This window comes from Geotrypetes seraphini, chromosome 1 (genome assembly GCF_902459505.1).
Source record: "Geotrypetes seraphini chromosome 1, aGeoSer1.1, whole genome shotgun sequence".
NCBI classification, from domain to species: domain Eukaryota; kingdom Metazoa; phylum Chordata; class Amphibia; order Gymnophiona; family Dermophiidae; genus Geotrypetes; species Geotrypetes seraphini.
In genome coordinates, this window is record NC_047084.1 from 313,410,888 (window position 1) to 313,437,904 (window position 27,017).

General features: G+C 45.5%; 1 protein-coding gene across 1 annotated transcript; it reads right to left on the reverse strand.

The window, feature by feature from the left end:
• Nucleotides 1-1,929: 1,929 nt before the first annotated feature.
• On the reverse strand, nucleotides 1,930-20,085 carry OSTC (oligosaccharyltransferase complex non-catalytic subunit). The gene is made up of 4 exons (XM_033956283.1): nucleotides 19,686-20,085; nucleotides 12,754-12,847; nucleotides 10,061-10,258; nucleotides 1,930-2,162 (listed from the first exon to the last, which is right to left on the reverse strand). Exons 1-4 carry the CDS (start codon nucleotides 19,822-19,824, stop codon nucleotides 2,144-2,146), a joined length of 450 nt encoding a protein of 149 aa, XP_033812174.1. The 5' UTR covers nucleotides 19,825-20,085; the 3' UTR covers nucleotides 1,930-2,143.
• Nucleotides 20,086-27,017: the final 6,932 nt, after the last annotated feature.

The window sequence follows — 27,017 nt, forward strand, 5'->3', positions numbered from 1 at the left end:
GAGGCAATTGGAACTGCCTGTCACTCAAAAGAGTGGCGTCTCAACAGCTCATACAGGAGCATCAAAGCTGTGCTGCTTCATTACGGGAACAAAGTCCCATCTCTTCCACTAGCTCACTCAGTTCACCTCAAAGAGAATTACAACAGCATCAAGACCTTACTAGCTGCCTTGAAGTAAGATGAGTATGACTGGGAGGTCATAGAAGACTTCATAATGGTGGCATTCATAATAGGTCTCCCAGGCGGTTTTGCCAAGTTTCCCTGCTATCTTTGCCTTTGGGACAGCAAGGACACAAAGGCACAGTACCAAAAGCAGGACTGGTCACAGCAGACTGAGTTCTTTGTGGAAAAATGTCAAATGTGAGTCATTGTGGACTCCTGGAAGGTGCTAATGCCAACACTTCACATCAAATTGGGCCTAATGAACAATTTGGCAGAGCCCTAGATAAGTAGGCCGCAACCTTCAAGTACCTTCAAGCAGGGTTGTGTAGTCAGTACATAAAAACTTCAACTCCGATTCCTTTATGTACGGTATCTCCACTTCGACTATACAATATATATATAGGTGTTGTACTACATGCAAGGTGTGGCTTCTTGGGATTTTGATTTAATTTGTATGTTTATGGCTTGTAATGGGATAGAAAATCAAGGTCTTTGTTGAGTCCTGTTTGGTGGGTGTTAAAATATGTTATCATTTCAAAGGTCTTACATTGCTGGATTGTCTTAAAATTTCCTTAGTCTATCAGCTCAACTGGCAGGACTGCACCAAAACTGGCTCAGCTAATAGGGATTCCCCCGACGTGATTGTCTGAAAAACTTGCTTTTCTGGGTTTTTCATGTGGACATTTTTATATTTGAGAATGGCCAAAAAAGACAGACAAACATACTAAGGACCAAACATTTCTGAGGACCAAAAAGTATAGGTCATTCTCAAAAATAAAAGACAGATGTCTGGCTGTTTTGAGAATGGACATTTTCTCTATTGGATTTCTGGACCTTTTTTTTTCCAAAACCTCCAAAGTTGACTTAGACGTTCTATCGAAAATGTCCCTCATAGGGTGTAATCTCAACTTTCCAGCAAACAAGAACTTTCTGTAGCACTTTTCTCCACCAGAGTAAGCTGCCATAAAAAGCTTGCAAAATAATCAAAACATTGTCATCAAACCTGCAGACAAAGGAAGCTCTAGGAGGGGTGGACAAACTTGGTCCTTGAGGGCTGCAATCCAGTCAACTTTTCAGGATTTCCTCAATGAACATGCATGAGATCTATTTGCATGCACTGCCTCTCAATTATATTCATTGGGGAAATTCTGAAAATCTGACTTGTTGCCCACCTCTACATAGTAATCATGGGACACTAAGCAAGCATCATTCCTGTGCCTAAAATTTCAGCACCATTTCTTGGATTTACCCCATACTGTCCATGTTATCTTGATATCTATGAAGTGTGATAGTCTCTGTATCTGGGAAGACAGAAGTACAAACGTTAACATATTTGATCGTGGTTGACTGCCAGGTATTTTATAAAAAATGGGGTATCAGCATTCTGGATATTTTGACTGTTCAGCTCAGCCCACCAATGGCAGCAAAGCCCAATTGGGAACATGTCAGAGAAGAAATCAATTAAATCTAACATGTAAAAAATATCATCAATTAACCAAAAAGAAAAAAAAAACCCTTAATACATGGGGAGGTTTTTTTTTTTAATGTCCATTTAGCAGAGCAGCAAAACAAAACTGCTGCACAGGGGAAGAACTAAATACGCTTAGAACTTGATGCTACATTTTGAGTTATGGGAGAGCTTGTTGATGGAAAAATAACCTGTGTGCTTGGAATTGGAAACAGTGACTAATTAAAAAATAAAATCCAAATCTAAGTTTGCTGATCGGAACCAACATAATAGTAGCAAAAGCAGAAAACTGAATTACGGTTCGATAACAAAAAAAAAACAACTTTATTTATCAATAGACAAACTGTGCTAAGGCTTTAAAAAAGAGTCTTATTTAAGATTTGGATTTCCGATGGTCACCACTGGAATCAGTTCATTTCCTCATCTGAATCTGATGTGTTGAGGTTTGTTGCAATTCTTCTTGTAATTCTTAATTGACCGATTATGTCATGCTGGCAAACTCATTTGATGCTGCTTAACCCATGAGGTAACCCCTTTAAGATAAAATGAACATGATTTTCAAAAGGCAAGTAAGTCAGGAACTGTATTTACAGCAGGACAAATCACAGAAGCCTCTGGCAGACACAATATTACAATTTAGAGACATTAATACACTATAATTTAGAGACATTAAAGCACAGTTACTTACCGTAACAGGTGTTATCCAGGGACAGCAGGCAGATATTCTTGACTGATGGGTGACGGCACCGACGGAGCCCCGGTACGGACAATTTTAGAGTGATTGCACTCTAAGAACTTGGAAAGTTCTGGTAGGCCGCACCGCGCACGCGCGAGTGCCTTCCCGCCCGACAGAGGCGCGCGGTCCCCAGTTATGATAAGCCAGCTAAGAAGCCAACCCGGGGAGGTGGGAGGGACGCAAGAATATCTGCCTGCTGTCCCTGGATAACACCTGTTACGGTAAGTAACTGTGCTTTATCCCAGGACAAGCAGGCAGCATATTCTTGACTGATGGGTGACCTCCAAGCTAACAAAAAGAGGGATGGAGGGAAGGTTGGCCATTAGGAAAACAAATTTTGCAAAACAGATTGGCCGAAGTGTCCATCCCGTCTGGAAAAAACATCCAGACAATAATGAGATGTAAAAGTATGAACTGAGGACCAAGTAACAGCCTTGCAGATTTCCTCAATAGGAGTAGAACGGAGGAAAGCTACAGATGCTGCCATGGCTCGGACTCTATGGGCAGTGACAGAACCTTCCAGTGTCAGTCCGGTGTGAGCATAACAGAAAGAAATACACGCTGCTAGCCAATTAGACAACGTACGCTTAGAAACAGGACGTCCCAATTTATATGGATCAAATGACAGGAAGAGCTGGGGAGCTGATCTGTGGGGCTTAGTACGCTCTAAATAGTAAGCTAGAGCCCTTTTACAGTCCAAAGTATGTAGAGCCTGTTCTCCAGAATGCGAGTGAGGTTTCGGAAAGAAGACAGGCAGGACAATGGATTGGTTGAGATGAAAATCAGAGACAACCTTAGGGAGAAACTTTGGATGTGTACGCAGAACCACCTTGTCATGATGAAAGATTGTAAAAGGTGGATCCGCAACTAGTGCATGTAGCTCACTGACCCTCCTGGCAGAGGTAAGAGCAATAAGGAAAAGTACCTTCCAAGTGAGGAACTTGAAAGAAGCAGTAGCTAAGGGTTCAAATGGAGGCTTCATCAAAGCGGATAGAACTACATTGAGATCCCAGATAACAGGAGGGGCTTTAAGAGGTGGTTTCACATTAAAAAGACCCCGCATAAACCTGGACACCAAGGGATGAGCTGAGAGGAGTCTTCCATGGACTGGCTCATGAAAAGCTGCAATAGCACTGAGGTGGACTCTGATTGAAGTGGATTTGAGACCAGAGTCGGACAACGAAAGAAGATAGTCCAACAAGGTCTCCACTGCAAGGGAAGTGGGATCATGGTGATGAAGAAGACACCAGGAAGAAAAACGTGTCCACTTTTGATGGTAACATTGTAGAGTGGCCGGCTTTCTGGAGGCATTCAGAATTGAACGAACAGGCTGAGATAAAAGGGGATCACTCGAAGTCAGCCCGAGAGATACCAAGCTGTCAGGTGCAGAGACTGGAGGTTGGGATGCAGAAGGGTTTCCTGATGCTGTGTAAGCAGAGAAGGATACAGTGGCAGAAGAAAAGGTTCTCTGGAACTGAGTTGAAGTAGAAGGGAGAACCAATGTTGCCTGGGCCACCTCGGAGCTATCAGAATCATGGTGGCTCGTTCCCTCTTGAGCTTGAATAAGGTCCTCAACATGAGAGGGAGAGGAGGGAAAGCATACAGGAACAGATTTGACCAATCTAGGAGAAACGCATCCGCTGCCAGACGGTGAGGCGAGTAGAGTCTGGAGCAGAAAAGGGGCAGCTGGTGATTGTGAGGAGCTGCAAAGAGGTCTATCTGAGGAGTGCCCCATTGAGCGAAGATGGACTGAAGAAGTTGCAGGATCGAGTGTCCACTCGTGAGGTTGGAGAATTCTGCTGAGTTTGTCTGCTAAAGAATTCTCTTCTCCCTGAATGTAAATCGCTTTCAAGAATAGATGATGATTTATGGCCCAAGTCCAGATTTTCTGGGCTTCCTGGCACAAGAGGCGAGAACCCGTTCCGCCCTGTTTGTTGATGTAGTACATCGCCACCTGATTGTCTGTGCACAGGAGCAGAACTTGAGGGAAGAGAAGATGTTGGAAAGCATTGAGGGCATAAAACATTGCTCTGAGTTCCAGGAAATTGATGTGGTGCTTCTTTTCCTGGGCTGTCCACAGACCTTGAGTTTGGAACTCGTTCAAATGAGCTCCCCAAGCATACGGGGAGGCATCGGTTGTGATGACTAGTTGATGAGGAGGTAGATGGAATAGAAGACCTCTGGATAGATTTGAGGATACCAACCACCATTGTAGAGACTGACGAAGAGATGATGTCACAGATATGTGACGTGAGCAAGGATCCGTCGCTTGGGACCACTGGGTAGCAAGGGTCCATTGAGGTGTGCGCAGGTGAAGACGTGCCAGAGGAGTGACATGCACTGTTGAAGCCATGTGTCCCAATAGTATCATCATTTGTTTGGCAGAGATGGAACTTTGAGGAAGAACCTGTTGACACAAAACCTGAAGAGTGTGGAGCCGGTTGGACGGCAGGAATGCTCTCATGAGGATCGTGTCCAGCACTGCTCCAATGAATTGAAGTCTCTGAGTGGGGATGAGATGAGATTTGGGAAAATTGACCTCGAACCCCAGAGTCTGTAAGAACAAGATGGTTTGATTGGTGGCCAGTAGCACTGTTTGAGGAGAGTTGGCCTTTATCAACCAATCGTCCAGGTAAGGAATGAACGAAGGAAAGCAGCTACCACAATCAGACATTTGGTGAACACTCTTGGAGATGAAGCAAGTCCGAAGGGGAGAACTTTGTATTGGTAATGACAGTGATTGATCATGAAGCGGAGATACTGTCTGGAGGCTAGATGGATGGGAATATGAGTGTAAGCCTCCTTGAGGTCGAGGGAGCATAGCCATTCGCCCTGATTGAGAAGAGGATAAAGAGTTGCTAAAGAAAGCATCTTGAATTTTTCCTTGACCAAGCATTTGTTGAGATCTCGAAGATCTAAGATGGGCCTGAGATCTCCTGTTTTCTTTGGAACTAGAAAGTAACGGGAGTAAAATCCCTGACCTTTCTGGTCTAGAGGAACTTCTTCTATAGCGTTTAGAAGAAGAAGAGATTGAACCTCTTGTATCAGGAGAGAGGATTGATGAGTGTTCAAAGCAGACTCTTTTGGTAGACTTTGAGCGGGATAAGTCTGGAAGTTGAGAGAGTAGCCGTGGCGGATGATGTTTAGGACCCATTGGTCGGATGTAATGATCTCCCACCGACTGAGAAAATGGGTCAGGCGCCCTCCTATAGGTTGGGGAAGATGGGTAGATGGTATGATATTGGCTATGCTCAGGAGAAACACGTCAAAAGGGTTGAGTAGACTTTTGAGGTGGGGGAGGTTTCTGTTGCTGCTGCGTCTGCCTTTGAGGTTGACGTTGTTGTTGCTGTCGTTGCCTTCTAGGCTGTTGAGTAGCCTGAGGCAAAGGACGAGCAGCATAGCGGCGTTGGTAGGCCGATTGTTGTCGGAAAGGCCTAGCAGGTGGAGTCTTCTTTTTGTTCTTTAGGAGAGTATCCCAACGTGTCTCATGCGCTGATAGCTTCTGTGTGGTGGAATCCATGGAATCACCAAACAGCTCATCCCCTAAGCAAGGTGTATTTGCTAAACGGTCTTGGTGGTTTACTTCCAGCTCTGAGACCCTGAGCCATGCCAACCTGCGCATAGCCACTGACATAGCCGTGGCTCTAGAAGTCAATTCAAAGGTGTCATAAATTGATCTTACTAGAAACTTTCTCAACTGGAGAAGAGAGGAGGTACAAGTGTGAAAAGCGGATTTTTTGCGATCAGGCAGATATTTCTCAAAGGTAGAAACTGTTTGGATTAAATGTTTCAAATAAAATGAGAAGTGAAACGCATAATTTCCTGATCTGTTTGCAAGCATGGCATTTTGATATAGCCGCTTGCCAAATTTGTCCATTGATTTCCCTTCTCTGCCAGGAGGGACTGAGGCATACACATTAGCTCCCGCTGATTTCTTTAAAGTGGACTCCACCAAAAGAGACTCATGCGGGAGTTGGGGTTTATCAAACCCAGGTATAGGTATCACCCTGTATAAGGAGTCCAGTTTTCTAGGGGCTCCAGGGACAGTCAGGGGAGTTTCAAGGTTTTTATAAAACGTTTCTCTCAATATATCATGGAGAGGAAGTTTAAGAAATTCCCTTGGAGGCTGGTCAAAATCCAATGCATCAAGAAATGCCTTAGATTTCTTTGACTCAGCCTCCAAGGGAATAGACAAGGATTCACACATTTCCTTTAGAAAAGAAGGAAAAGATGCGGAATCTGGATGAGAAGAGGGATTGGTAACAAGGTGTTCCTCCTCATCAGAAGAGCATTCACCTTCGGAAAGAAAGGGCTCTTCCGAATCACCCCACAAATCAGGATCCCTAACCTGAGAGCCATGGTGTCGAGACTCTGGTGTGGAAGGTTCCTGGTGTCGGGTTTTATGTGTGGACTTGCCCGACCTCATGGATACGGTACCAGGCGATGTAACCTGTTGTGCTGGTACCGAGGTTTGAACCGCCTGGTGGTGAGATTTTGGCTCTGGAGCTAAAACCGGCATCGAGGTCGATGAGGTGGTAAGACCCGGTACCGATAAAGTGGATGCCGATAAAAGAGGGCGTTCCACTATCGGCACCGGTGGCTCCGACCGTACCGGAACTGGAAGGTTCTGGGGCAAAAAGGCAGGTAGTAGCTGTTGGAGTTGTTCTCTCAGCTGTACCTGCAGAACGGCGGCAATGCGCTCGTCCAGTGAAGGCACCGGTACCGCCTTTTTCTTCTGCGGTACCTTGGGTGCCGCTCGACACTCCGATGAAGAACCCGATGTCGAGGGGCTAACTTCAATCGGAGCGGAGCGCTTCCGTGGGCGCCTCGAGGTCGGCAGGATTGGACTCACTGCAGTAGAGACCGGAGGACGCTCCAGCGGGGAAGGCTTCTTAGCCGGCTTACCTGCTGGTTGCGACGCCGGCACGGTATCGCGCGGTGTCGATGAAGTCGGTGCCGATTGAGATGCAGTTAATGTCGGTGCCGGTACATTGGAATCGGACATCTCGGCACCGAATAGCAACCGCTGCTGGATTTGGCGGTTCTTAAGTGTTCGTTTTTTCAAAGTTGCACAGCGGGTGCAAGTGGACGCTTGATGGTCGGGACCAAGACACTGCAGACACCAGTTATGTGGGTCTGTCAGTGAGATTGGCCTAGCGCACCGCTGGCACTTTTTAAACCCGGGCTGAGGGGGCATGAAAGTAAAGACAGCCTCTGCCAAATCGAAAGCCGAGGCTTCGATTGTGGCAACAGGCCCCGCCGGGGCGAAACGAAAAAAGACAGAAAAAAACAACTAAGTTTTTTTTTTTTTTTTTTAAAAAGGAAAATAATAAAGAAATAAAGAAACCTTTATTAAAACAAAGGTTTACGCGAGCGGGAAGATCAAAAAAATATTTCTTCAACAGCCGTTGAGGAAACGCGTCTTCTTAGCTCCGCGGAAACTAAGAAACTGGGGACCGCGCGCCTCTGTCGGGCGGGAAGGCACTCGCGCGTGCGCGGTGCGGCCTACCAGAACTTTCCAAGTTCTTAGAGTGCAATCACTCTAAAATTGTCCGTACCGGGGCTCCGTCGGTGCCGTCACCCATCAGTCAAGAATATGCTGCCTGCTTGTCCTGGGATAATAGATGTTTCATCTCAAACTACTCTCAAATAATTATTCCAATACTGTAAATTGGTAGATCACAATCATACACACTCGAGCGTTGAAAATTTCTACAATTATTTCTCCAGTATTGCATTTACTTATATGGAATCCAGTTTTGTGTTTGCTTATGGGATCTTCAGACTAGAGTATCATAATTCCACGCGGCTGCAATCCTCATTTATCCCGTTTTGCTATAGTCAGTTTATAATTAACTTTTACACTACTTTGCCACTTCATACATTTTATAGACTTGATTTTATAAATCAGACTTAGCTTGTATTATAGATTTTGTTTCTGGCACATCCTCCCTTGCTGACACATTTTATATTTACTTCCTCAGGGTTGGGGAAGAATATATTTACTGGGAGTTTGAAAAGAGCAGCAATAGTGCTAATAGTTCCCATCCCTGTCACCACCCCGTCCCCGCGACCACTGGCCCCGCCCCATCCCCGTGACCACCATCCCCCGCAGCATCCATACAAGCCTCAGTACTGCAATATTTAGCTTATTCCTTCTTTGAAATATGATTTTACCTAGCACAGTCAAAGCCCAGAGAGACAGAAAAATAAGCTAATAACTACACGGAGCCTGTTTTCTTTATCTTAATAATTACACTTAGAGCAGGGGTATACATTCTGTATTTCAGGACTGCAAACAGGTAAAGCTTTTAGGGTATACCTAATGGATATACAGGAGACAGAACTGCATACTCACCTGGGTTCTTTGCTCCGGAATCCGGATGAGCTGATCGCAAAGGAAGCCACAAACAGCTGAGCTTGCAGCTTCACGGAGTCTTGCCTGCTCAGCTGATCGTGGATTCCCTTGCAATCAGCTCTACTGGATTCTGGAGCAAAGAAAGAACCTCCCCCCCCTTGTCATTCTCTACATCTGATCCTATCCACACAAGCCTCGAATTGTTTTATACTGAACTTATTTTCTTAAAGTATAAAAAGAAATAATATTCTGTACAATTGTCATTTTATAAATCAAAGTTCTGGCTGCTGAACTAGAGAAAGATGTTCAGCTGGCAGGGCTTTGTTTATAAATTTTTATCAACACACCTAATATACTACTTTATCCTAAAGGAAAAAAGAAAATAGAACATTTTTTTTCTAACTTTTTTGTCTGGTTTCTGCTTTCATCCACTGTCTGCCTTCTCTCTGCCTCTTCCATTTGCTCTGTTACTATGCCTCTCCCTCCACCTCTCCCCCACCCCCAATTGGTCTGGCACCCATCCATTGTCTGCCATCTCTTTTCCTCTTCCATTTGCTCTGTTACTGTGCCTCTCCCTCCACACCCCCCAACTTGGTCTAGCACCCACCTCTTTCCAGCGTCTTCTCCCCACTCTCTCTTCCCCCATTTCCCTTCCAGCGTGTTCCTCTCCACCACCACCCCTTCCCTCTTTCCACCCCCTTCAGCGTCTGTTCCTTTCCACCGCCCTTGCGCGGTTCGAACGCCTCCCTTCCTCTTACCTTCGTAGCGCATCTTACTTTACAGTGTAATTTGTTCAAGCCGCCAGAGCCTGCCTGAAGTCGCATGCGTGTGTGGGCAGAAGCTTCTCCTCTGAAGCAACTTCCGGTTGCATCAGAGGAGAAACTTCCTCCTGCAGATGCACGAGACTTCAGGCAGGCTCTGGCAGCTTGAACAAATTACACTGTAAAGTAAAACATGCCACGAAGGTAAGGGGGAAGGAGGGAGGAAGATAGATGCGGCCAGTAGGTCGGAAGGAGGGAGGTGACCACACGTGTTCCCTCCCTTAACTGCAGACACAAGACCATTCACCGCTCCACGGGGCAGTGAATGGCCTTGTCCCCATACCCACAAAGATCACTTTTTTCCCACCACAGTTTCGGTGGGTGACAGCCACCGTATCATTCTCTAGCCTGTATCTCAAAGATTCTCTTCGCTGAGGATATGGCCACTAAACTGCTTGTTTTCTAACACATCCTCATACAAAAGGCCAAATTGTTTTCTAGTATAAGGAGATAAGCAGAAAGGGCACAGATGGGAAGAAAGTGCATGGAAGTAGCTGTTTAAACCCAATAACTTACGGCAATTTCATGCGCATGAAAACCCTGGCCATGAAGAAGCTTAACAGCACGCTGACGAAGCCAATGAAAAGCAGCAGGAACCTGTTCAGCTTTGGAATATTTGGGGCATTTGACCGGTCCAGAATGATAAAGCCCAATCCTCCCATTGTAAAGAGGAAACTAGAGGCAAGGCCTTCCATAATGTACTGTCCGTTCACCCTGTGGAAGAGAGAACAACTTTTTAGAACATGGCTAGTACAGAATACAAGATCTTATTCACAGAATTTACAAAGACAATTATATGATTTGCAAAGGAAGGAGTCAATATTTTGTCAAAGTAATAAAGATTTTAAGGTTGAGAGACAATATCTTTCATTAATTTCAGATCCACTTTCCCATCCTGAACCTATAATTTTTATTTCAAAAGTCAAGATTCCTGCCCAGTGAAGAGCATGTATTTTCCCCCACAAGCAAAAAATAAGAGTCTGTGCCATATTTGTACACTTAGGAACTCATTTTAGAAGCATCTACATCAGGGGTGTCAAACAATCACATAAGGGGCCAAAATCTAAAACATAGGCTAAGTCGCAAGCTGAATTTTTTATTACGATACTTAGGGGTCCTTTTATTAAGGCATGCTAACGGATTTAGCGCACGATAAATGCACACCTTAATAAAAGGACCCCTTAGTCTTAGAAGAAGTATAGGGTTACATCCTCTTCAATCCCACGCCAGCTCTGTGATGTAAACAAAATAAATAAAAAAAGACTTTTCCTCTCTTTTAGGTCCTAGTTCATGCATGCTGTCTAACACCAACTCTGGCAGGATACACATTTCAAATCCGACATATTGTAATAACAAAACAGAAAATAAAATTATGTTTTTTACCTTTTGTTGTCTGGTCATTATTCAAATCATGTTGGTCCCAGGCTCTAGTTGCCTTCTGATAACTTGCTTGCCAGGGTCTTCTTCCCATTTGTCATTTTCTTCTTTCTCCATGCTAAACATCCATATTCCATCTCTGTCCTCCCCTTCCATTTCCTCCCACAGAGGTCTGGCATCTTTCCTTTTTTTCATCTCCATCCCCACAGCTTCATCGATGGACCACACCATCCCCAGATCCACCATCTCTCCTTTTCTCAACTACCCTTTCATCCAGCATCTCTCCCTACCTTCCCCACTACCCCAGGATCCACCATCTCTCCCTTTCTCTTCCCAACTACCCTATCTAGTATCTCTATCCCCCCTCCATACTATCCCTTGTGTCCAACTTCTCTCCCTTTCTGTTCCTTCCCTCCCTCCATTCCATTGTCCACCATCTCTCTCCTCTGTTTTTAGACCCATTATTTTCTCCCTCCCCCCCCCTTCAGTCCAGCATATGCACATCTGTTGGGAATCCTCCTTCCCTCCCTCCGTATACTTCTACACCAGGGGCCCCCACACCCCACTGCATGCTGTCCCCCTTCTTTACACAAGGGCCTGCCTTCTTTCTAGCATCTTCCGGCTTCTCATTCTCACCTTCAAAGCAGCCTGCATAGGATTGCTGGTGCTGTAGAAAACCTAGCAGGCTGTCGTCAGCCTCCACAGCACATTCCCTGTCGCAGTACCGCCCCCTTCTCTGACGTATGGGACCACTGCAGAGGGAACATGCTGTAGAGGTTGACAGCAGCCTACTAGGTTCACTATGGCCAACTGGCGATTCTCTGCAGGATGCTTTGAAGGTGAGACCGGGAAGCCAGGATGGAGGGAGAGAACGAACAGAGGGACAAATCTAATTACCCTGCGGGTTAAATTTGGTTCAAGGGCCTGAGTTTGATACCCCTGGTCTACAAGCAGAAATAGTAGCATTTATCTATTTAAGTTGCATACATGTTTAAAGGGTGGTTTCAGAAAGCGACTATTTACACATGTAGATCCCCAGGATGCAGAAATTTCAGTGGTGGTTTGGACTGGCCAAATAAATAAGTTACATATTTTCATATTTATACACACACACACGCAATATTTTCATATCTACATCTACACATAGTATATATTTTTTCTCCATCTTACAATGAAAATATAAATGTATTAAAAACAAGTGCCATTTCCAAAATAAGGCCCAAAGTGCACGCTCAGAAGAGTGTACAGATTTCAAACTTTTAAAAGGCCCAAGATGACATTTTGAAAAATAAAGAGTGCCCCCCCAGTGGCTCTGCATGTAAGATGACTAGGTCTTCTGCTCCCTGGAATGGCTAGAGCTGAGAATGCTGCATTTAGATATTAATGGCATCTGCATGGTCTTGATTAATTTATCCACATTTATCCCATAATGTCTAAAACAGATTACAGAGTATAATTTAAAAAAAAAAGACAAGACTAAAAAAACCGTTAAGACAAACAAGTCTCATAAATAAAACAAAATTTAAACTTAACAATAAAAATAAACTAAATCACATTTCATATTTTAAAAATGTTCTAAATAACATGGTTTAAATGTAATACAGCTCATTCAGTGGTTAAGATCTGAATTCTGTACGAGATCACCATAAACTGCTTTAGGTATCACTCAATCCTTACTTGTGCAAAAGGACTTAAAACAGTCATAATGAATAGGAAACAAATTCAGACATCAGGTTACACAAAATACCCTATGTACTCTGAAACCAACGCTTTTTACTGAATAGAGCCTGCAAGTGCAACATTCTGACACAATTAAGCTCTTTCCACAGTACCTGTAGGCCAAGAAGGCCACTGGTCTCTGATGGCCATGTTCATCTGTCATAGAACCAACACTGGGAGGCTCCACAATCACATCATAAATGATACCTATAGAGAGAAAAAGCACAGTTACTTACCGTAACAGGTGTTATCCAGGGACAGCAGGCAGATATTCTTGACTAATGGGTGACGGCACCGACGGAGCCCTGGTACGGACAATTTTAGAGTGATTGCACTCTAAGAACTTGGAAAGTTCTAGCAGGCCGCACCGCGCACGCGCGAGTGCCTTCCCGCCTGACGGAGGCACGCGGTCCCCAGTTAGGATAAGCCAGCTAAGAAGCCAACCCGGGGAGGTGGGTGGGACGCAAGAATATCTGCCTGCTGTCCCTGGATAACACCTGTTACGGTAAGTAACTGTGTTTTATCCCAGGACAAGCAGGCAGCATATTCTTGACTGATGGGTGACCTCCAAGCTAACAAAAAGAGGGATGGAGGGAAGGTTGGCCATTAGGAAAACAAATTTTGTAAAACAGATTGGCCGAAGTGTCCATCCCGTCTGGAGAAAGCATCCAGACAATAATGAGATGTAAAAGTATGAACTGAGGACCAAGTAGCAGCCTTGCAAATTTCCTCAATAGGAGTGGAACGGAGGAAAGCTACAGATGCTGCCATAGCTCGAACTCTATGGGCCGTGACAGAACCTTCCAGTGTCAGTCCGGACTGAGCATAACAGAATGAAATGCACACTGCAAGCCAATTTGACAACGTACGTTTAGAAACGGGGCGTCCCAATTTATTCGGATCAAAGGACAGAAAGAGTTGCGGAGTCGATCTGTGGGGCTTAGTACGCTCTAGATAGTAAGCTAAAGCCCGTTTACAGTCCAAAGTATGTAAAGCCTGTTCTCCAGGATGAGAATGAGGTTTCGGGAAGAATGCAGGCAGGACAATGGATTGGTTGAGATGAAATTCAGAGACAACCTTAGGGAGAAACTTTGGATGGGTACGCAGAACCACCTTGTCATGATGGAAGATTGTAAAAGCTGGATCAGCAACTAGTGCATGCAGCTCACTGACCCTCCTGGCAGAGGTAAGAGCAATAAGGAAGACCACTTTCCAAACTTGAAGGGAGCTGTAGCCAAAGGTTCAAACGGAGGCTTCATCAAGGCGGAAAGAACCACATTGAGATCCTAGACTACAGGAGGGGCCTTAAGAGGTGGTTTCACATTGAAAAGACCCCGCATGAATCTGGAAACCAAAGGATGAGCTGAGAGAAGTTTCCCATGAACTGGCTCATGAAAAGCAGCAATAGCACTGAGGTGGACTCTGATGGAAGTAGACTTGAGACCAGAGTCAGACAAAAAAAGAAGATAATCTAACAAGGTCTCTACCGCAAGGAAAGAGGGATTAAAACCGTGTCCACTTCTGATGGTAACATTGAAGAGTGGCCGGTTTCCTGGAAGCATCCAGAATAGAACGGACGGGCTGAGACAGAAGAGAATCAGATGAGGTCAGGCCGAGAGATACCAAGCTGTCAGGTGCAGAGACTGAAGGTTGGGATGCAGAAGGGTCTCCTGATGCTGTGTAAGCAGAGAAGGAAATATTGGAAGAAGAATGGGCTCCCTGGAACTGAGTTGAAGTAGAAGGGAGAACCAATGTTGCCTGGGCCACCGTGGAGCGATGAGAATCATGGTGGCGTGTTCCCTCTTCAGCTTGAACAAGGTCCGGAGCATGAGAGGCAGAGAAAGCATACAGGAACAGATTGGACCAATCCAGGAGAAACGCATCCGCTGCCAGACGGTGAGGAGAGTAGAGTCTGGAGCAGAAGAGGGGCAGCTGATGATTGTGAGGAGCTGCAAAGAGGTCTATCTGAGGAGTGCCCCATTGAATGAAAATGGACTGGAGAGTGAGTTTGAAGGTGTCATAGATGGAACGGACCATGAACTTTCGAAGCTGGAGAAGAGAGGAAGAACATTGGCGGAAAGCAGACCCCTTACGGTCAGGGAGGTACTTCTCAAAAGAAGCCAGATTCTGAATGAGATGCTTTAGATAAAAGGAAAAATGAAAAGCATAATTCCCTGACCGGTTAGCCAACATAGCGTTTTGGTATAACCTCTTACCAAATTTGTCCATGGCCTTCCCTTCTCTGCCACGAGGGACTGAGGCATACACACTAGCTCCCGCAGACTTCTTTAGAGTAGATTACACCAAAGAGATTTGTGGGGAAGCTGCTGTTTATCAAAGCCAGGTATGGGGATGACCTTGTATAAGGAGTCCAATTTACGAGGAGCTCCTGGGATAGTCAAAGGAGTCTCAAGGTTTTTGTAAAAGGTTTCCCTCAAAATATCATGGAGGGGTAATTTAAGAAATTCCCTTGGAGGCTGGTCAAAGTCCAGTGCATCAAGGAAAGCTTTGGATTTCTTGGACTCAGCCTCCAAGGGAATAGAAAGAGACTCACACATCTCTTTTAAGAAAGAGGTGAAAGAGGCAGTATCTGGTTTAGAGGATGGATCTTGAACAGAAGGATCCTCTTCACCAGATGAACATTCACCTTCTGAGAGAAGAGGCTCTTCGGAGTCACCCCACAGATCAGGATCCCGAATTTGGAAACTGCGATCCCAAGACTCCGGTGTCGAGGGTTCATGGTGTCGGGATTTACGTACCGACTTACCCGACCTCAAAGAAGCGGTACCGGGAGAAGTTAAAGGCTGTATCGGTGCCGAAGTTTGAACAGCCTGATGTAGCGCTCTCGGCTCCGGGACCAGAACCGGCATGGAGACCGAGGAAGCAGAATGGACCGGTACCGATAGAGTGGAAGCGGACAATAGAGGCTGCCCCACTGTCGGTACCGGTGGCTCAGACCGGACCGGGACTGGAAGGTTCGGTGCCAATAGAGCAGGAAGGAGCTGTTGCAACTGCTCTTTAAGTTGCACCTGAAGGACGGCTGCAATTCGCTTGTCCAGGGAGGGCACCGGTACCGTTTTCTTTTTCTGCGGTACCTGTGGTGCCGCTCGACGCTCAGAGGATGAGGAACCCGAGGACGAGGGACTCACCTCTATAGGGGCGGAGCGTTTCCGCGGGCGCCTTGTGGTCGGCAGGACTGGGCTCGCTGACACAGAGACCGGAGGGCACTCCAGCAGGGAAGGCTTTTTAGCCGGCTTACCTGACTGTTGCGATGCCGGCGCGGTGTCGAAGAGGTGGGTGCCGATTGAGACGGAGCCGATGCCGGTATCGATGCCGCAGAGTCAGCCATCTCGGCACCGAAAAGTAACCTTTGTTGAATTTGACGATTTTTAAACGTGCGTTTTTTCAATGTGGCACAACGGGTGCAGGTGGAAGCCCTATGATCCGGACCCAGACACTGTAAACACCAGTTGTGTGGGTCGGTCAGAGAAATGGGCCGTGCACATCGCTGGCACTTCTTGAACCCTGGCTGAGGGGGCATGAAAGTAAAAATGGCTTCTGCCAAATCGAAGGCCGAGGCCTCGATGATGGCAACAGGCCCCGCCGGGGCGAACCCGAGAGAAAAAAAGAAAGGGGTTTTTTTTTTTGAGAAAAAAGAATGAAATAAAAAGAAAAGAAGGAAGATTTACTTCCTCAAAAGATTTTCGCGAGCGGGAAGGCAAGAAAAAGTATTTTTCAATGGCTGTTGAAAAAGACGCGTCTTCTTAGCTCCGCGGAAACTAAGAAACTGGGGACCGCGCGCCTCCGTCGGGCAGGAAGGCACTCGCGCGTGCGCGGTGCGGCCTGCTAGAACTTTCCAAGTTCTTAGAATGCAATCACTCTAAAATTGTCCGTACCGGGGCTCCGTCGGTGCCGTCACCCATCAGTCAAGAATATGCTGCCTGCTTGTCCTGGGATAACATCAGGACTCAGATGAGCAAGGAAAACAAGATGAAGGGACTGAAATATCCTTGTATCTATAGCTCCCAAAAGACAAAACAGAGGCAACATACTACTGTCAGAACTTCATTTTGCTTTTCCTTCTTAAGTCTAGAAAACAATTCTTGTGATTTATATAAGAATGTGGTGTTCTCTTCTCTACTAGATGGACTTTAGCTTTTGTGAAGCAAAGCTCTTCCTGCTTTTGTAAAGTATTCCACATGCATTTCTTTTTTTTAAACTGCTCGACATATATAAAAAGCTATGCAACAATTGTCTTTAGCTTTTAGGCTCTGATAAGCCCTAATATTAATCTGAAGTCTTGTTAATGAACACAGTTTTTAATATTCTATTCACTACAAACTACAATGATTTCTGCTTATGCCTTAGGAGGAGCTGAATTGATTGTCACTGTGGCACAGTGGTTAAAGCTACAGCCTCAGCATCTGAGGTTATGGGTTCAAATCCATATTACTCCGTATTGCACAGGGAAGTCACTTAATCCCCCCATTGCCCCAGGTACATTAGATTGTGAGCCCGCTGGGACAGACAGGGAAAAATGCTTGAGTACCTGAATAAATTAATGTAAACCGTTCTGAGCTACCAGGGAAGAACAGTACAGAAAATTGAACAAATAGCATCTGGGCCAATCAGAGCCTTAGGCCCCTCCCTGGCACAGCCCAGGATGCATTGGGTAGGGGAAGGCCCATCATTTTAAAACAGTGGGTCTGCTGGCTGGAGGTAGGAGGCATCTAACTTGCCAGTGCCTATGTTGCTTCATTTGGATCCTTTTTCCAATCTTTGAAGGATGTTCTTTTGGCTCTAATAGCTTCTTTCACTTCACCTTTTAAACCATACCTACTCTCATTTGCTCTTCTTTGTTAATATGTGCAATATATCTGGCCTAGGCTTCATCGATGGTATTGTTAAATAGCATCCATGCCTGATTTAAAATCTTAATCTTTGCAGCTTTTATCTTCTTTTTACCTATTTTCTCATAGTCACCCTTTTGAAAATTAAATGCCGCTACAGTAGATTTCTTTAGTGACATCACTCCAGATATATCAGCTCAAATTTTAGTATGTTATGATCACTGTTTCCCAGTGGATCTCCAACATCATTACCTCTTGTTCTAGGCCCTGCATTCTACTAAATCTAAAGTAAGTTCCCCTCTCGTCAGTTCTTGGACCAGTTGCTCCAAGAAGCAGTCATTATTGGGGTAATTTAAATCATATCAACACTAGATGAGATAAATCAACCACAATGTATACACAATTACAGTGGAACCTCGGTTTGCGAGTGTTTTGCAAGACGAGCAAAACACTCAGCAAACTTTTGTCTCGCAAAACGAGTGTTGATTTGCTACACGAGTTCTCACTAGAGTGGCCCAGGGGTGGTGGGTACCTGTCTGTGGGTGCTGCAGCCCTAGCAGCGTGGTGGTTTCCTTTCCCCGGGGTCCCCGTGCGGCTTTCCTCCTTCTTCGGCAATGCCTTTGCCGTTAACCAGCGCCACCCGGCTTCCGATTCAAGCCAGCCATCCTCCAGATGCATGCGCAGGACCTCTGAACTCCCCCGTCAAGCCAGTGCCGCTCCAACAACACGCGCACCACGTACAAGCACGCAGGACATCTGGAGGATGGCCGGCTTGAATCGGAAACCGGGAGGCACTGGTTAACGGCAAAGGTATCGCCAAAGAGGGAGGAGAGCTGCACAGGGACCCCGGGGAAAGGAAACCACCACGTTGCAAGGGCTGCAGCACCCACAGACAGGTACCCACCCACCCCTGGGACACCATACTAAACCTTGTTTGTAGAACAAATTGTTTCAGTTTACATTGTGGCCTATGGGGACATGTGCTTTGATATACGAGTACTTTGGATTAAGAGCATGCTTCTGGAACGAATTATGCTCGTAAACCAAGGTACCACTGTATTTAATCTCCTTCTACTGGTGAGAGGGAAGCGAAATTGCTATAAATAACAATACCAACACATCTCCTGAAGGGTATATTTTGATGAATTTTTTTTCAGTCCCTTTTCCTTGTTGTGCATTCCTGCTGTGGATTGGGAAGGGATATTGCTGTTTTGTTGAAGGAGTTTTTTGTGACTTATGATGAACCGAGGGCTCACTTTATTTTACAGCTTTTGCTCTGTTATGATGAGTGTCTGTTATAACTGAGGTCTTTTTCTCCTTTATTGTTATTTATAGCAATTTCGCTTCCCTCTCACCAGTAGGAGATTAAATAATTTTGTGTACATTGTGGCAATATAAATCACCCATATTGCCCAATTTTCTGTACACTACACTGGGTAAATCCATTCATAAAAGCACTTAATAAGTAACAATAAATAAATAAACAAACTACTTTTGAGTGTACTGCTCTGTTACAGAATAGCGTTCTTTTCTTTGGCTTTAGCTTTTTAGTTTGTATTGCACATTGCTCCGTTATTACTTTAAGGAAAAGTGGTATATCGAATAAAATAAACCTTAAGCCAGTGGTCTTAAACACGCAGCCCGCCAGGTACTATTTTGAGGCCCTCACTATGTTTATCATAATCACAAAAGTAAAATAAAACAGTTTCTTGATCATATGTCTCTTTAGCTATAAATTACAATATTATTATTGAGACTTAGCCAAAAAGAAAGATTTAAAAACTATAAAGAGTTTTACCTCATGCAAAATTGTCATTTCTTTAATAAGACATTAACTGTTTTTTTTTTCTGAGGCCCTCCAAGTACCTACAAATCCAAAATGTGGACCTACAAAGGGTTTACGTTTGAGACCATTGCCTTAAGCCAACCGTAAAACACTTCCCAGTTACTATGGTTGTAGGCACAGAATTAGTGAGGTACGTGTCAATGTCCTCACACCTGTTAACGCAGGAGAAACTCAGGAAGGTGTGAGGTAAAAAAAGACCTCTGCTAAGAACAGAAATTAAAAGAAAACAGCACTCGAGCAGAAATTGCTATTTCAGGAAGCTGCAGGGTGTTAGGGGGAGAGGGAGGAAACAAAAATTATCCCGAGGGGAGCGATACGATCTTGCTCTCCCCCCGCCCCGGGCTCTCACCGCCGGTGATGAGGAAGTAGGACACCACCACGATGGCGTACACGGTCATGGCAGAGGGCATGTGCAGCCATGACGGCTTCTTCAGCTTCACGTTGGGACACTCGAGCACAGCAAACGGGACGCGGTACAGAGCCTCCATCCTGGCGGGTCAGCGCTCCGCCACGCCCCCTTCCCCAGACACGCGGACAAGCTACAGGTCTTGCAAGCTGCACAGCTAGCCCTCGGCCTCAGCCTCTCCCGCCTCGGTATTAGTTCTGGTCCCAACGGGGCACCGTTCAGTTTAACTTTAGCCAGGTGTGGAAAAAAAATCTCCCCGGACCAATAACGTGTACGGGAGGCAGCGGTGAGATTTGGTGGTTTATGTAGCTGCCAGGGCCTGCCCTTGTCTTGACGTGGCGACGCTGCCCGGCTAGCGAGCAGGAAATCCCAAGGATCGCTTAACTTTATTGAACTGCTGAGAAAGTAACAGTGACAAACCAATCTATGCAAGTGTTGATCGTGTTCTGCTAATATCTGGAGTAGAGAGGTGGTTTTTAAGTACCTTAATGTCACTTTAATTATTGAATTTCCCTCCTACAACGGCAAATATCCCCGTTTTGTTTTTGCATGTGTCGGGCCCAAGGAAAACGGACACTACACTTGAGCCCTATCCCTTGCCGGCAAGATTAAGGAGGGTTACCATACACAGGGTTATGATCCCGGTCTGTCACTCCTGGTTCCACCGCGTTTTCCATAAAGAAGAATTTCTGCGGATTACTCCTTTCACCTTCAGTCTAAAGACCCTCATTTCAGCACTTTTTTTTCAATTGAAAGAGGCCTGCCTTAGTACATTTATACCATGGATTTAGAAAATCCCCCTTTACCTTTCTTCCATAGTATACGTATTTAAGATGTTTAAGTTTGCTTCCATATGCGAAAGTCAGAAAGGCTCTGTTGATCTAACAGCACTCAATACAGTTTGTCACAGCCATGTTAACAATCAGAACAGTGTCCCCCAAATCTGGAGAGTGGGTAGTTCAGATGCCATAAAGGGCAACTTCTTCCACAGCCTTACATGAAGAAGTTTTACTGTCATTCACATCTCGGCACTGCTATGGAACCAGAAAAACACTGCTGCAAAGCTTCCACATGCAGATGATTAGGATGAACAAAGACCACAGTATTTGGATGCATAACATGTCAACCGTTGTAAAGGCTTCCATGCTGCCAGGTTACGATATCAGGGGAAAATTCTCAAAATTAGCAGATTATCAAAACAGTGTAGCATGGTCTTTTACGAGTTTCCTACCAATCTCTGATACAGCCATACAAACGTAGTGCAATGCTGTCATTAACATTAAAATAAGCGCTCCAAGTGCTTCCCTAACTTTGTTGTGCCACATTTTGCCTAATGGTCTGAACTTGTGTAGCCTTACTTTCTGATCAATGCCTCCTTAGCTCAGGCACTGACAGGAAAGTAAGGTTTGACGGCTCAGACCATCCACGCAAATAATAGGAAAAAAATAAAATAACCTCAAGGCCTTAGGTTCAACGTGGATAAGTGTAAAGTGATGCATGTCAGTAACAAAAATTTCATGTACGAATACAGGATGTCTGGGGCGGTAGTTGGAGAGACCTCCCAGGAAAGAGACTTGGAAGTTCTGATTGACAGGTTGATGAAGCTGTCCGCGCAATGCGCAGCGGTGAAGGGGGAGAACAGAATGATGAGGAAGGGGACCGCGAACAGATCAGACAGGGCTGTCATGCTGCTGTGCCGGGCCATGGTGCGCCCTCACCTGTAGTACTGCGTCCAGCACTGGTTGCCGTGCATGGAGGGACATGGTGCTGCTCAAAAGGGTCCAGAGAAGAGTGACTGGGATGATTGGGCGACTGGAGGAGTTGCCGTACAGTGAGAGATTGGAGAAACTTGGTCTCTTCTCCCTTGAAAAGAGACTGAGAGGGGACATGATCGAAGTATTCAGGATACTGAGGGGAATGGACTTGGCAGATGGAGGCAGATTGTTCACCCTCTCCGGGGTGGGGAAAGTGAGGGCGCTCTCTGGGGTTGGAGGGGGATGGATTCCGTGCAGGCGTGGGGATGTCCTTCTTCACCCGGAGAGTGGTGGAGGACTGGAGTGCTCTTCCGGAGTCTGTTATTGGGGGGGGGGGGGAAGGAGGGGGACACACCCTCCAGAGATTCAGGACTGGATTGGACAGGTTCCTGCTGGACTGGAGCAAACATGAGTGAGGCTGGACTCATTTATAGCCCTGGTCTTTGACCTGGGGGGCCACCGCATGAGCCGACTACTGGATACGATGGACCACTGGTCTGACCCAGCAGCGGCAATTCTTATGTTCTTATGCATTTTGTAAGAGGCGGGTCTGCCAGTCGGAGCAGATAGGCGTCCTTCCAGCCAGAGTTTCTGAATAAGGTAGGGAGCGGTGCAGGGTCATCAGGGGCATTGGGGGAGGGGGGGAGAGGGCAACAGCAGGAGGGAGTGGGCATCCCTCCCACTGCTGGGGTAGTAGTGTCAGGGTAGTGTGCAGCAGGAAGGAGTGGGCTCTCCTGCTGCGGGGTAAGGGGTGGATAGTAGGGTCAGGGGATTGTGCAATGCAGCAGGAGAGTGGGAATCTCTCCTGCTGCCAGGAATGGGTGGTCAGATTGTGCAAGCATAACCGGAGTGGGCATCTCTCCTGCCACTAGGGATGGGTGGTCAGAGGTTGTGTGAGCACGATGAGAGTGGGCATTTTTCCTGACAAGCTGATTTGGTTGTTTTTTTGTTTTAAATATGCGGGTGTATTCCGCGCATATGCTGATCACTACCACCAGCAACTCAAGTAAATTTAGCGAGCTTCCATGTTGCAATAGCGGCCTCAGTAGCAGCCCATCGGATTTTACCATTAAGTTTTGAGAATCTTCCCCTCAGTAAAAGCCCAGTAATCCTAAATAGAGTACATCTTTGTTCCTTAGGTCAGCCAATCACTGCATAAAGTATAGGCAGTGCTTCATCCTGTTAGATATGCATCTTTGTATTTATGAAAGATAAGTTTTAATACCCCAGAGCTATTTGTGATCAGGAGGTATACACCCAGTCTCAGAGTAGCTAAGCTGGCAAATCTGTGGCCCTAGTGTCATTATAAGGAGTGGACAATTTAATGATGCAATAGAGGAAAGAGGATGCAAGCTCTAGGCATCTTCCCCCTTTTCCCACTGAAAAGCTTACAGCAGAAAAAAAACCCACTGTTACGACTGGGGCAGTATTCCCCTACATAAGCAGCATATATTGATTCACCATTTTTGTCCAGTGTGTCTTTCATAATTAGATTATAAGTTATTTTGAGTAGGGACTGTCGAAGGGATGAGACTCATGGTGGGGAAGAAGATTAAGAAGAGGATAAGCACTGTAAAGACGCTAGAACAAGCATTGTCCCTTTTTAAGGACAGTCACCAAGGCACAAAATCTATGTATACCACGTATCGGCAAGGGATTCAAAAGGAAAAAGAACATGGAACCGGTGTGGCTCATTATGGTGAAAGAAGAGATCAGAAACAAGAAGACTTCGTTTAAAGGAATGGAAAAGGTCAAAAACAGACAAAAATTGGAAAAAGCACAAACAGCATCAAAGCAGGTGCCATAAGGTGGTAAGAGGGGCCAAAAGAGACTACGAGGAAAAAATAACAAAGGAGGCAAAAAAGTTCAAGCCGTTCTTTCAATATATTAAGGGGAAACGACCCGTGAAGGAAGCCGTTGGATGACGATGGGATAAAGGGAGTGCTAAAGGAGGACAAAGCTATCGCCGACAAACTGAACACATTTTTCGCATCTGTGTTCACCGAAGAGGATATACACAACATTCTGGAAGCAGACAGGGTACACGGGAGAAACAAAGACGGGAAACTGACAGGGTTGACGGTCAGTCTAGAAAAGGTATGCAAGTAGATCGATAGGCTTAAAAATGATAAATTCCCAGGACCAGAAGGCATCCATCCGAGGGTAATCAAGGAATTGAAAGGGGCTATAAATGAACTGCTTCAACTAATAGCCAAAACGTCGATCAAATCGGGAAGGATTCCGAAGCCTGGAAGGTGGCAAATGTTACGCCGATCTTCAAGAAAGGTTCGAGGGGTGATCCAGGAAACTGCAGACCAGCGTGTCTAACCTCGGTACCGGGAAAGATGGTAGAGGCGCTGATAAAGGACCGCATCACTGAGCACCTTGACAGATTCGATCTGATGAGGACCATCCAGCATGGCTTCAGCAAAGGAAGATCTTTGCTTGAGGAACTTGCTGCACTTCTTCGAGGGAGTAAACAGGCAAACAGACAAGGGTGACCCGGTCGACATTGTATATCTGGATTTTCAAAAGGCATTCGACAAGGTTCCGCATGAACTACTACTTTGAAAAATTGCGAGCCATGGAATCGAGAGTGAAATACTCACGTGAATTAAAAACTGGCTGGCAGATAGGAAACAGAGAGTGGGGGTAAATGGACAATACTCGGACTGGAAAAACGTCACCAGTGGAGTGCCGCAGGATTCGGTGCTCAGACCTGTGCTCTTCAACATATTTATAAATGATCTGGAAATTGGTACGACGAGTGAGGTGATTAAATTTGCAGACAATACTAAGTTATTCCGAGTAGTGAAGACGCAGGAGGATTGCGAAGATCTGCAACGTGACATAAACACGCTTGAGAAATGGCCTGTGACATGGCAAATGAGGTTCAACGTGGATAAGTGTAAGGTGTTGCATGTCAGGAACAAAAATCTTATACACAAATACAGGATGTCTGGGGCGTTACTTGGTGAGACCCCCCAGGAAAGAGATTTGGGACTGCTGGTTGACAGATTGATGAAGCTATCCGCACAATGCGTGGCAGCGGCGAAAAGGGCGAATAGGATGCTAGGAATGATTAAGAAGGGGATCACGAACAGATCGGAGAAGGTTATCATGCTGCTGTACCGGGCCATGGTACGCCCTCACCTGGAATACGGCATCGAGCACTAGTCACTATACATGAAGACGGACACGGTACTACTCAAAAGGGTCTAGAGAAGAGCAACTAAAATGGTTAAGGGGCTGGAGGAGTTGCCATACAGCGAGAGATTAGAGAAACTGGGCCTCTTCTCCCTTGAAAAGAGGAGACAGAGGGCACATGATCGAAAAATTCAAGATACTGAAGGGAATAGACTTAGTAGATAAAGACAGGTTGTTCACCCTCTCCAAGATAGGGAGAACGAGAGGGCACTCTAAAGTTAAAAGGGGATAGATTCCGTACAAACGTAAGGAAGTTCTTCTTCACTCAGAGTGGTGGAAAACTGGAACGCTCTTCCGGAGGCTGTTATAGGGGAAAACATCCTCCAGGGATTCAAGACAAAGTTAGGCAAGTTCCTGCTGAACCGGAACGTATGCAGGTAGGGCTGGTCTATGTTAGGGCACTGGTCTTTGACCTAGGGGCTGCCGCGGGAGCGGACTGCTGGGCACAGGGCCGCCATCAGAAATTTCTGGGCCCCTTACTGAGCAATCCTATTGGGCCCCCCCACGCACCCCTTCCCCCCCCTTTTGTCCGGGGGGGGGGTGCTATCAGGAAATCAGCAGGGGACAAAAAAAAGTATGACAGCAGTGTTTATTGTTGTGCACAGCAGAAACATAAAGCATAATTTGTGCTATGGTGGCCTAGGACCAATGTTTCCTCTAAGGATTGATGAGGTGTGTGCAAAAAAAAATATGCATGAGCGACAAGTTACATACATACTCCACAAATTTATGAGCAGGCACGGAGGACGCATTTTTAAACAAATGTTTATCCTTGTACTCCTTATGTATTTTTAATCATCTATGGATATGTTTGTATGTTTATTGTTCAAATGGTTTTATTTATTTCCCCAAATTTATTTTTGTTATACGCATTGAAAATATTTGATATTGCGTTTAAATCAAAATCTCAATAAACTTGAAACGAGTGCCCGTGAGATTGTGGGAGGGTTAAATACTCAAAACTTAGAAGAATAACAATTTACTTAAAGTTTTTGCTACGCCAGCTTTCTGGTATCTTTACATACAGTGGCTTACCTAGCATATGTAACACCCGGGGCCCATCATTTTTTGGCACCCCCCCCCCCCCCATCTGTAAGAAAAACATGATTTTTAGTAACAAACCACACGTCACACATGAGTACCTAGGAAAAGGCAGCATCTTACATATTGCAGTGAGCAGTACATCAATACACCCATTGTAAAACTAAACAAGCCAGACCAGCACAGATCAATCCTACATCGTCAATCCTAACAGAAAACCATGTCTTTCAAACACAAAGAACACAGAAAACACCTTTGCTTAGTATGGAATATGTCATCACAAACGAACCCCTCCCCCTTTTACAAAACTGTAGTGTGGATTTTAGCCACGGTGGTAACAGCCCTGACGCTCATAGAATTCTGAGCATCAGAGCTGCTACCACCACGGTTGGCACTAAAAAACGCTCCGCAGTTTTGTAAAAGGGGGGATAAAATAGAAATACACAGTTTCAACGCTCTAGCTAAGAGATGCCCAAACTTTTTGGGCTTGCGAGCTACTTTAAAATGACCAAGTCAAAATGATCTACCAAAAATAAAATAAAAAAACACAAAGCACACTATACGCTGAGAAAATGTTAATTATCATTCCTATTCTGGGTTTTTTCAAAGAGGTCAAGGCAGATGACTCTATGCATTGTCACCTCAGTAACAACCATACAAAAATAGACAAATATTAAACCACAATAGCAGTTTTTAGAGCAGGGAACTGTGCTAAATGCCCAGCATTGCTCTTGATGCTCATATGCTCCCTGCACTAAAAAACACTATTGCGATTTAGTAAAAGGGGGCCATAGTGCAAAATATAGACAGCATATATAAATTCAGACACATTTTGATCACTAAATTGAAAATAAAATAATTGTCCTACCTTTGTTTGGTAATTTCATCTGGTTGCACTTTATTCTTGACTGTGCATCCAATATTTCTTCCCTTCTTTCAGCCTCCTGTATGCTTCCTCTCCTCCAGACCTCATTCCCTCCCCCAACTTTTTCTTTCTTTCTCTATGTCTGTCTTTCTCTGAATCTGTGCCCCATTTTTTTGCTGTTTCTGGTTCCCTGTCTCCCCTCCCCCCCTCTTTCTTTCTTCCTTCCTTCCTTCCTCCGTGCCCCATTTTTTGCTTTTTTTTTCTGGCTCCCTGTCCCCCCCCACACACACACACCTTCTTTCTTTCTTCCTTCCTGCCTCCCCCATGCCACCACCGCCGCGGAATAGGCTGCTGCCGCTGCCGCAATCAGGAACAGGCCGAAATCTCCCTGCTTCTCTTCTGCACTGG